The 12,500-nt window shown below is 39.2% G+C and overlaps 2 protein-coding genes across 2 annotated transcripts in view; both read right to left on the reverse strand.

Annotated features, from left to right (window-relative positions):
• Window positions 1–12,500, reverse strand: part of LOC144960474 (uncharacterized) — a 310,958-nt gene that overhangs the window by 3,921 nt on the left and 294,537 nt on the right. The window lies entirely within an intron of this gene.
• The window catches only part of LOC144960728 (NAD(P)H-hydrate epimerase-like), a 136,763-nt gene continuing 124,453 nt past the window's right edge, over window positions 191–12,500 (reverse strand). The window contains exons 3-7 of the mRNA XM_078894019.1: window positions 10,715–10,825; window positions 7,476–7,544; window positions 5,218–5,416; window positions 2,494–2,611; window positions 191–389 (exon numbers count right to left, since the gene is read on the reverse strand). Coding sequence (XP_078750145.1) covers window positions 191–389; window positions 2,494–2,611; window positions 5,218–5,416; window positions 7,476–7,544; window positions 10,715–10,825 — 696 coding nt within the window. The remainder of the gene's footprint in view (window positions 390–2,493; window positions 2,612–5,217; window positions 5,417–7,475; window positions 7,545–10,714; window positions 10,826–12,500) is intronic.

The following is a 12,500-nucleotide window of genomic DNA, read 5'->3' on the forward strand; positions in this document are numbered from 1 at the left end:
AAAAGGGGGGCTCCCTTTTTTTCCACCTGTAACGATTAATGACTCTTCAAGACGAAAACCAACCAGAACGATAATCAATAAGATTCACACAGCATTAAAGAAAATAATAAACATCTTGTACAAAACCGGCGCAAGCCTCACATTTAAAAGTAAATAATAAAAATTAAAAAATGTATTCTATCTTTAAATGTCAAATGTCCGATCTTCCTCCCATCTGCATTAATGACGTCATTTCCGCTCGTCGCTCAGTGTGGAGAGGTGACATTTTGTACCCGGGGCGTGGACGTATCGTTATTCTCGGCGGCCATCTTGAGCTCGACCACGGGTCGGTCCCTGGGTAGGGCGGCAATTTGAGGCTGTATTTCTGTTCCAATCCAGGAGGAACAAACCTGGGCCCGAAAATGGAAATAAAAAAAATCGTAATACATAACATGAATGAGTTCAAAAACTAAATGCACAAATATTAAACAAAATGAAATTGGCATAAAGAGAACACTCGTAAAGCCAACTTCTGCTTAGCTCACTCAACCCTAACCGACTACATCCGTAATTTACCCGGGTTACTTTTACCCCATGCCTATTTATTACATTTTTCTAAGACATAAAAGCGGGTGGTTGGATGGGAGATCACCCTTGAATCATATACCTATGATGTTCGCATGGGTGTACGATCCGATAGTGATGTCGTTTCTTCTTCTCTTACTAGCCTATCCTGCTTCTTTGGTTTGTGATTGTATTTTTGACAGGGGATATTTTTTTTCTGTAAATCTTCTGCCTGTTTGTCCTTGGTTATTTATAATTTAGCTTATGATATCTTTAGGTTATGATTTTGATTGACATTTGTACTATTTTTGTTAGATTGCTTGTTTTTTTTTTGTTTCAGCGGTCTCTCATATAACCTCAATTGTGTTGGAAGAGACCTAAAGCAACAAACAAAAATAAGACAAATTATAGGCGTAGTATCAAAGCGAATGTTTTAAATCTTTACATGTTAAATGATAGTTGAATAAAACTATCTGCACATGCTCATTTTTAAGACATTTTTTTTCCAATTTTGAAAAGTAGCAAAAACTATCTAGGATTGAGTGAGTTAAAAGTTCACACCTCTTGGCGTGCTTACAGTATAAGATGGTGTCAGAATCAGAAGAAAATGACTTTTAAAACATGCTATATTTGTAAATACAAAACAAAGAGAAAATATATAAAGATAAGACTTACTGAAATAAGTAAGAGGCGGTATAGGGAATGAGATTAGTGAAAGAGTAGCGTCCCTTGATTGGACGTCACCCATAGTCTGTGACGTCACCGGAGGAAAAGTTATTAGAGAGAGAACGTCATGTTGGTTGTGCGCATGCGCATAATCAACATTACGTTCTCTCTCTAATAACTTTTCCGCCGGTGACGTCATAGACTATGGGTGACGTCTAATCAAGGGACGCTACTCTTCCGCTAATCTCATTCCCTATATACCATTTCTCAGTTATATAATTTTTAAATATTGTAATTGTAATCCATTTTTAAAAGATGGATGCAGTGTCAGTTACCACATCAACCAATATAGCCACGCCCCTGTCTATGTATAGATAGTACGCGCTTGGCTTAGAAACTCACAACATTGCCACCCGGAAGTATAAGGGACCAACACACAAAACTATGTATGTGTAACCTTGAACGTTTATAGTCTGGTTAATACAGTTTAGTGAGAATTACTCATAAACGTGGATGGCAAATAACAATAATAAAGACCTGAGTCTATAACCCAATCCAGATTTTCCTTTCTATATATATATATCTAAGTGTGTTCCATGTTGTATAATGGATAAAGCGAACCTTGCTTAAAGTCAACACCAATTTATCTGGTCTGGCGGTGGGTTGGTTTACTAGGATTCCACTGTATGTACACAACTGAGGAGCGCGAGCAGGCACCGGTGTAAGATAACGATCTGAATAATTGAATAATAATAATAAATTGTCTGGCACCTTTCGTACATAAATATTCAGATCTTTAGTTATTAATCTTGAGCTTTTATATAGCGCAATATCCACTAAACGTGCTCAAAGCGCTTTACAAGGGGTCCCTGGCCAACATCAACAGATAACATGTAGTGTTAGGCGATATTACAATATTTTTTCCGACAGAGACAACGTTGTTTAACGACCAGGTACTCATTTTACACCTGAGTAGGTGAGAGAATGTGAGTAAAGAGTCTTTTCCAAGGATTCAACTATGCGCCGAGAGAGGCGGCTCGAACCTTCCGATCCGAAAGCGAATGCCATACCACATAGACCACATAGCCGCATAGGTATAAAAACAAACACACTCGCGCACAGACACACACATAGACACACACACACACACAGACACACACATCACCTTTATTCATCTCTTCTTTATATGTTTAAACCATTTTCAGTTTGACATAATATCTTTTACTTTTACTACCATTATACACAAAAATATTTGTTTTTCTCTTAAGGTAGCAATACACTCACCGTCCTCCCAGGAAGTGACGCCTTCCTTTAAACAACGTGGCACACTTCTTGGGGGCTGTCAAAGAAATGAGAAGGTCTGGCTGTATGCCTTCTGGGTTGCCGCTCTCCACATCCCAACCTGTGGATGATCATTAGAAAAACCCAAACAAAATGAGATTTTATCCAGAGAATTGGATTCAATAATAGTCTGATGTCACGTCCGCCCAGCAACCAGCAGCTTGGTTCTAAACAAAGAACATCGGTACTTTTTATTCTTCACGACGCTGGCTAGAACTTTTACACTTGTCTTGTGATCAGAATGTATAAAAGTCAAAACGTGATCAGATTTATCATGTTTTTTTTTCTCTGGATACACTTTTATGCTCGTTGGAGAAGTATTTCATAAGGGTGTCCGCCATTGTTCGGATAGTTTAGAACCAGTTACTTTACGTATACAAATAGTACACACAACGTTTATTTGTATTCTTGTGCTGACGAAGAGTTTGTACCCAAAACATCCATTGTCTGTATTGTTCCCATAGCATTTTTACAATCCAGGCTTCAGGCAGCTTCCACCTCCATATCTTGGCAAAAACTCTCCCTTTCCCTTATATTGGCAAAAACTCTCCCTTATCTTGGCAAAAACTCTCCCTTTCCCTTATCTTGGCAAAAACTCTCCCTTTCCCTTATCTTGGCAAAAACTCTCCCTTTCCCTTATCTTGGCAAAAACTCTCCCTTATCTTGGCAAAAACTCCCCCTTTCCCTTATCTTGGCAAAAACTCTCCCTTATCTTGGCAAAAACTCTCCCTTTCCCTTATCTTGGCAAAAACTCTCCCTTTCCCTTATCTTGGCAAAAACTCTCCCTTATCTTGGCAAAAACTCTCCCTTATCTTGGCAAAAACTCTCCCTTTCCCTTATCTTGGCAAAAACTCTCCCTTTCCCTTATCTTGGCAAAAACTCTCCCTTTCCCTTATCTTGGCAAAAACTCTCCCTTATCTTGGCAAAAACTCTCCCTTATCTTGGCAAAAACTCTCAAACATGGAACTTTATGAAATACTTTGCGAAGTGGCTTGTTGCAAGGTACCCTTATGAAAGTTCTAATACATTGGCACCCTTCGTAAAACACCTATGAAATAGGTTTCTGGTGGCTTTAACCCTCTCCTTACCAGCCATTTTCAGGACTTTCCCTAAAACTTCACACCCAACTAACACAAAATATATTTTTTATCACTCAAAAACAACAGCAGTAAGTTCTTGCGATACATAATTACCTTAGCAAAACATGCTCTACAACACGCTGTTCATTTTCTTTAAATTTTATGATGTACAAAATAAATTTGAATAAGAAAAATGTTGGTTGTATCGCAAAGAATGTGACAATTTTCCTATGGTTGGTAAGGAAAGTGATAATCCTCTCCATAGGAAAATCGTCACATTTGTTACGATGTAAGCGACGATTTTATCATTCTGATTTCCCTTGTATATCACAAAATTTAAAAAATGCTTTGGTTACAGTTATAAATACTAAACATGGTGTTGTAGAGCTCACTTGTTCCTTTTTGTTTGAGAAAGAAAAGTCTATTTTTATGCTGGGTGGGTGTGAATTTTCGGGGGAAATTCTAAAAATAGCTGGTAAGGAGAGTAAAAGTAAAAAAGTAGTCCTTCAGAGGCATCAGATCCAGGGAGTCCAAGTTTATTCCGGTTTCTATAGCGTGAAACGGACAATAGCAATTTCTTGCTACCCTTTTGGATTTAAACGCTCGTGTACCGCAAAGTACTTTCCGCTAGATCTATCAGACACAGCTACCCAATTACTGCTGCGTGGATAGGGGGGGGGGGGGGGGGGGGGGGGGGGGTCGGAAAAATAAAAATCTCCACTGTACCCGGGATCGATCTCGGTCCCTTTTCCTTGTGAAGCCAATGATCTACTAACTGAGCTATCGACAACTCCAAATAATACTCAGGATAATAGAAGAGTGAAAATGGAAAGTCTTCGTATGGGAACAAAACAGACAATGGACGTTTCGGGTACAAACCCTTCGTCAGCACACGTTTATTTGTGTATTGTTGTGCTGACGAAGGGTTTGTACCCGAAACGTCCATTGTCTGTTTTGTTCCCATACGAAGACTTTCCATTTTCACTCTTTCGTTAGTATTTTACGATCACCGGCTTCAGGCAGCCCTAATCGTTTTCTAAGGATAATAGAGTGACTCCTTACTTAACCCTCTCCTTACCAACTACAGGCAAATCGTCACATTCGTTACGATGCAACCAACAACTTTCTCATCTAATTATTCTTGTTTCTCATAAACTTTGAAGAAAATTTGTTTATTATCGCCATAAAAATTTGACGCTGTATTGTAGAGCTCATTTTGCTGGACAATATTATACATAGAATGTACTTGTTAACTCACTCAACCCTAACACCGACTATATCCGTTGTTTACCCGGGGTACTTTTTCCCCATACCTATTTATTACATTTTTCTGAGACTTATTATAGGCGTGGTCTCAAAGTAATGTTGCATGTTAATGGTAGTTGAATACATCTGTCTATGTACATGCTCAATTTTAATAGATATTTGTCCAATTTTGAAAAGTAGCAAAAATCTCTAGGATTGATTGAGTTAATCTTCTGTTTGAGTTTGAGTAAGAAAAATATTTGTTTGTTTTTGTTGGGTGGATGTGAAGTTTTGGGGAAAATTCTGAAACTGGCCGGAAAGGAAAGGAGATGGTTAAACTTACCCGATGGAACGTCGATGCTACAAACAGGAACCTTGGTCTGTAGGTTCTTGATGTATTCCAAAACGGGCGCGAACTCTGGCCTAGCAGGCGGCTTGAAGCTGAAGCCGAATATCGCGTCGACCACCAGGTTGAAGGAATCCACGATGCATATGGGGTCGGTGGGGAAGAAGGACAGAGTGGGAATGTCCAGACGTTCACACTGGGAAAGACATGGGAGAAGGAGTAGGAGATGTGATTGGTACTATTATTATTATTGCGGCTATGTGCTCTTGTAGTATGACACTCGCTTCTGGATAATTAGTTGAGTCCTTGGAAAAGACTCTTTACTCACATTCTCTCACCGAACATATCGGATCGGTGGGGAAGAAGGACAGAGTGGGAATGTCCAGACGTTCACACTGGGAAAGACATGGGAGTGAAAAAAAAAGATCTTTTATAGAGGCAATATCAGACCTGCCATTTTACCAACACTCAGGACCAAGGTCTCAAAAAATCAGGACGCTTGAAAATAAGGGACAAAACGTTACAATGATATTAAAAAAAAACCACTCACCTGAGGACACCAAACTCACAGGCGTAGTGTCGTTATTCTGTGCAGTTATTGTCGACCACATTTGTGACCCTCCGTCTCAAAACGGTATTATGTCGGGATGATTCAGACCCCAAAAAGTGAATTTAGAGATGGAATAATGAGAAATTGGACTTTAGAAGATTTTGCAAAGCAAGAATTAGTCTTTATACTCCACCATAAAGTACAGAAATTAAACCCAAGTTGGATATTTGTGGCTATGAATTCAATTTCCCTTACCGAGTGGATCCCGATATAATACCGGTTTGATACGGTGGGTCACATTTGGCCAGAAGACTTGGTGATGGCACAAAGCCATAACAAGACTGCCCACGACTCATAAGAGTCATCTTGATCAGAATTATATCACTCAGAAGCTGCCGAGTCCTGCTTAGAGTCTTGCTCTAGCCTCCGTTTTGTTCTTGCGAACAAGCGAAAAAACCCTTTCTGATATTGAATATCCACTAAATGTGCTCAAAGCGCTCGCTTAACAAGGGGTCCCTGGCCAACAACAACACTGGGTCGTACAAGAAGTGATTGATACTATTATTATTATTGCGGCTATGTGGTCCTGTGCTATGACACTCGCTTTCGGATGGGAAGAATCCTGGGTTTGACTATAGCGCATAGAGTTGAGTCCTTGGAAAAGACTCTTTACTCACATCCTCTTACCGTACATATGGGGTCGGTGGGGAAGAAGGAGAGAGTTGGAATGTCCAGGCCTTCACATTGGGAGAGGACATGGGGAGTAGGAGGAGATGTGATTGGTACTATCATTATTATTGCGGCTATGTGCTCTTTCTTGTGGTATGGCACTCGCTTTTGGATCGGAAGGTCCTGGGTTCGAGCCTCGCTGGGCGCATAATTAGTTGAGTCCTTGGAAAAGACTCTTTACTCACATTCTCTCACCGTGCGTACTCATGTGTAAAATGAGTACCTGACCGTTAACAGCGTTGTCTCTGTCCGAAAAACAAATTGTAATATCGTCTAACTGGAGTCATGTCCCGTCCTACATGTTAAGTGTTGCTGTTGGCCAGAGACCCCTTGTAAAGCGCTTTGAGCACGTTAAGTGGATATTGCGCTATATATAAAAAAAGCTCCATTGTTATTAGCGAGGAAAGATTTGTAAGATTTTGTTGTCATTGAATGCAAATCACACAGAATGGTATTGGATGGAGTCAATATAAATATAAGAAAGAAAGAAAGAAAGATAGATAGATAGATAGATAGATAGATAGATAGATAGATAGATAGATAGATAGATAGATAGATAGATAGATAGATAGATAGATAGATAGATAGATAGATAGATAGATAGATAGATAGATAAATAAATAGATAGATAGATAGATAGATAGATAGATAAACAGACGAAAACGACCCCCCCCCCCCCCCGAAAGAACAAACCCACTTGCGCCAAAAACAAACAAAACCAAAATCAAAACCCAAACAAAACAAAAACAGCCCCCCCCAAAAAAAAAATACAACAAAAAACCAAAACAGAAAACCCCCCAAAAAAACCAAATAAACCAGAACTAAAAAAAACATAATAAATAAAAAAAACATAACAAAGAAAAACAAACAAACAGAAACTGGTCCTGTTTTAATCGTAGAAAACTGATGTTAGTGACATATGATTTATTATATTATATCTATCTACCAATAATATGCCTAGTGGCTGCTTGCTTACCTGTAAAGCCAGATTCTTGAACAAGGGTTTGTTGTTATGCTTTGGGTAGAACAAGGTTGGCTTATAGCCCTGATCGGCATGATGGGTAGGTTGGGAAGGGGAGGGGGGGGGGGGGGGGAGAGGGAGAGCAGATTGAAATGAATTTCTAAACTCTATATTATAGATAATATCAAGGAATTTACCCAATGGAAACCGTACGGTGCTCTTATTGGCTAACCAACCAGCGGCCTCGATGAGAAAAATATCCGCCATTTTGATGTTGGCTGGGAATCGCGTTACTATAGTAAACAAGCGCTGATCGGCCGTTCATGAAAACAAGTTGCTGCTCGCTCGTTTAACTCAAAATTATTCAAAACGATCTCTCTAAAATGATATAAATGTGACTTCTTAAGGTTTTCTTCACGGTCAAAACCACACAACATTCTATTAATGATTACGTCCGAGGCAAAAAGGAATATTGACAGGTCGACCGAGAGTTGAACTCGTGAGACGACAAACATCAATGCGAAGTGTAGCGAGAGTCAAGCTATTGTTTGTCTTGTCCTATTCTATATAGAGAAAAGGATAAATAGTATAGCCTCGTGTGTGAGTGGTTGCGTGTCATAGTCTTGTTTTTAAATTGTTTCTGTTGTTTATGTGTGTAGTGATGACTCTCTCACACTCAATTTCAATGCCGAAAAAGGAATTCCCGCACACAAGAAAGGGGAATTGGGGTGGTATTTGGCATACATATTGTATAGTATCTAGTTCTAAATAGATAACTGATTAGAATTATATTATGATATATAAACACAATGCCAAATACAATTCCGAAGTTTCCTTATTTCAAATGAAGTAAAGCTCCAAAACCTAATGGTAGTGATTGTAGTACTGAGTGTTAGTGAGGTGATGTGGTGTTGGTGGTGGTTGTAGTTGTAGTAGTAATAGTGATGATGATGTGGTGGTGGTGATGATTGTAGTTGTAGTAGTAGTGGTAGTGATGATGATGTGGTGGTGGTTGTAGTAGTAGTGGTAATGGTAATGATATGGTGGTGGTGGTGGTTGTAGTAGTAGTGGTCGTGATGATGATGTGGTGGTGTTTGTAGTAGTAGTGGTAATGATGCGGCTATGTGGTCTAGTAGTATGACACTCGCTTCCGGATCGGAAGGTCCTGGGTTCGAGCCTCGCGCTCGGCGCATAGTTGAGTCCTTGGAAAAGGCTCTTTACTCACATTCTCTCACCGTACTCAGGTGTAAAATGAGTACCTGGCCGTTAACAGAGTTGTCTTTGTCCGAAAAATTGCAATATCGCCTAACAGGCGTCATGTCCCGTCCTACATGTTAAATGTTGACCAGGGACCCCTTGTAAAGCGCTTTGAGCACATTTAGTAGATATTGCACTATATAAAGCTCAATTAAAAAAAATAAATATTTCAATGATGATGATATGGTGGTGGTGGTTGCAGTAGTAGTAGTGGTAGTGATGATAATGTGGTTGTGGTGGTTGTAGTAGTAGTTGTAATGGTGATGATATGGTGGTAGTGGTGGTTGCAGTTGTAGTGGTAGTGATGACGATGTGGTTGTGGTGGTTGTAGTAGTAGTGGTAATGGTAATGATATGGTGGTAGTGGTGGTTGTAGTAGTAGTGGTAATGGTTATGATATGGTGGTGGTTGTAGTAGTAGTGGTCGTGATGACGATGTGGTTGTGGTGGTTGTAGTAGTAGTGGTAGTGATGCTATTGTGGTGGTGGTTGTAGTAGTTGAGGTAGTGATGTGGTGGTGGTTGTAGTAGTAGTGGTGGTGGTGGTTGTGGTAGTAGTGGTAATGATGATGATATGGTGGTGGTGGTTGCAGTAGTAGTGGTGGTGATGACGATGTGGTTGTGGTGATTGTAGTAGTGGTAGTGATGATGATGTGCTGGTGGTGGTGTAGTAATAGTGGTAGTGATAATGATGTGGGGCTGGTGGTTGTAGTAGTAGTGTTAGTGATGATATTGTGGTGGTGGTTGTAGTAGTAGATGATGTGGTGGTTGGAAAACACATTACAGGTTATTATAATACATGATTACACACATTCTCTAACTTCATTTTTGACAGCTTCGTTGTGCCATAAATATACGCAACAGTTCTGAAACATTTTATTGTGGATTTTGATATTGTTTGTTGTTTTTCTTGTGTCGTTATGTTGACATAGATACCGAATGAATGGTAATTACTACATTCTCAGTTCTCAGCCAACAACAAAATGGCGCTGAATGCTTTCATTAGTGGACACTTTTTAGGCTTCGTACGTATTCTCATTCGTTTAATTCTATGGATAATATAAAACATTTTAATTGTCAATGCAACGGCTGTTGTGTTTTTGTTGTGTGTGTTTTTTTAAAAAATCGTCCTTTTCTTAAAATAAAAACTTTTTTTTTTTTAGAAAATGGCACATAATAAACAGACTATAGGTAGTATGCGCTTGCCTAAGAAGCTCACAACATTGCCATCCGGAAGTATAACGGACCAACACATAAAACTCTGGGTGACTTTGAACTTTTATAGTCTGTTTAATAGAGTTTTGTGAGAACAACTCACAAACGTGGATCGCAAAAAACAAACAAAACAAAACAAAACAAAACAAAAACAAAACAATAATAAAGAAACGAGTGATGTCAACTTCATTCTATCTATATGAAACAAACCGTCATCTTTATCACTACATGCTGATTTGTTTTCGGCCGACAAAGGGTTAGGGATCCGAAACATATTTCATTATTATTACACAGTTCCTGTCTGTCTTAACCTGTTTTTATTCATTATCGGAAGAACCTGGGATCTAGCCTCGCTCGGCGCATAGTTGAGTCCTTGGAACAGGCCCTTTACTCACATTCTCTCACCCTACTCAGGTGTAAAATGAGTACCTGGCCGTGAACATCGTTGTCTCTGTCTGAAAAAAAAATATTGTAATATCGCCTAACAGGCGTCTTGTCCCGTTCTACTTGTTACGTATTACTGTTGGTCAGACCCCCTTGTAAAGCGCATTGAGACGTTTAGTGGATATTGCGCTATATAAAAAAAGCTAATTTTTTTAATTAAAAAAAATCATTATTTCAATTTAATAATTATTCACATCACGACTCTTCCATCTCATTTGATCTATCTATGAAGAGTGTTTGGAAAAAATAAAAATAAAAGAAAAATATGAAAATTAAAAAAAACAAAAAAAAAAACAAAAAAACAAAACCAAAACCAAAACCAAACCAAAACCAATCACTTACAAAGAGTCTAAGGTGTCTAGCACACACCAAACCGTCTCCACCGTTATTCCCAGGGCCACAGCACACCAGGACGGCTGCGTGGTCCTTCTTCAACGTTTCCAAGGGATAGCACTGAGGATAAGAAGAAAAATAGGCCTATAGTGTATATTATACAGTTACTTCCCTTCCCACACAACCAACGCTACTACTGAGGTTATGTCTTTACAGTTTTCAAGAGATTCACTTGTATGTACACACACACAAACACACACACACACACACACACACACAAATGCACACACTCACACACATACATACAAACACACACAAGGGTAAACTATCTATTAATTTCTCTGAGATCACACACCGCCGTATAGTGTATATTATACAGTTACTTCCCTTCCCACACAACCAGCGCTACTACTGAGGTTATGTCTTTACAGTTTTCAAGAGATTCACTTGTATGTACACACACATACACACACACACACACATACACATAATACAAACACACACAAGGGTAAACTATCTATTAATTTCTCTAAGATCACACACCGCCGTAATCTCCCTCGGCAAGCTTTCCAAGGGAAAGAACAAAGGAAATTCAAGAGCAGAAAATAGTATTTACATTGTTATTTCCCTTGGATCAGAGACTACCGTGGACTTGTTATTTCATCGACTGGTTCACGCTAATCATTCAACGTTCAATCAAATAATCATCTGTATCGATACATAAGTCAACCAAAAAAAAAAAAAAAATAAAATTGAGTATTTATATAGCGCAATATCCACTAAATGTGCTCAAAGCGCTTTACAAGGGGTCCCTGGCCAACAGCAACATTTAACATGTAGGACGGGACATGACGCAATATTACAATTTTTCGGACAAAGAAAACGTTGTTAACGACCAGTTACTCATTTTACATCTGAGTACGGTGAGAGAATGTAAGTAAAGAGCCTTTTCCAAGGACTCAACTATGCGTCGATCGCGAGGCTCGAACCCAGGACCTTCCGATCCGAAAACGAGTGTCATACCACTCGACCACATAGCCAACCAATCATCTAATCGATAAATCAATCACCCCAATCCACGTTTATTTGTGTATTGTTGTGCTGACGAAGGGTTTGTACCCGAAACGTCCATTGTCTGTTTTGTTCCCATACGAAGCCTTTCCATTTTCACTCTATCGTTAGTATTTTACGATCACCGGCTTCAGGCAGCCCTTACCGTTTTCTACTTTTCCGGGTTGATACACACATTGGTTGCCTGGATAATTGGATGGTTGGTTTATTACTACTACTACTACTACTACTACTACTACTACTACTACTACTACTACTACTACTACTACTACTACTACTACTACTACTACTACTACTGGTACAACTACTACTTGGTTTTCTACTTTTCCGTTTTGATTCATTTGAGTTTTTTCGTTGATTCACTTGAATTATACTTCTGCTGCCATACCGTGTTTTTGGACCGTCCCCATCAGTGTTACCTAGTGCTTTACGTAGGTATAGTGTTTATTTCTGTTTTATTTGTACTGCTATATGTTGCATTTTTTAAATATACTTTTCAGTTTATCAATTTAGTTTTATCCAACATTGCACTATCATCACCTTTTCATTACTCTCATATTTATATATTTATTTACACTCTTCTCCCCTACCAGTCTACCTCTTTTAGCACCCTCCCCCCCCCCCCCCCCTTACCATTTACATCTCAGCATTATTTTTCACCACACCCACGTTTTCAACCACTACCTCTGTCTTACCACACCTCTCAGTCTATCCCTCCCTTCCT

Source organism: Berghia stephanieae, chromosome 15, assembly GCF_034508935.2.
Source record: "Berghia stephanieae isolate SIO BIC M18660-M18661 chromosome 15, UCSD_Bste_1.3, whole genome shotgun sequence".
In the NCBI taxonomy this organism is placed as follows: Eukaryota; Metazoa; Mollusca; class Gastropoda; order Nudibranchia; family Aeolidiidae; genus Berghia; species Berghia stephanieae.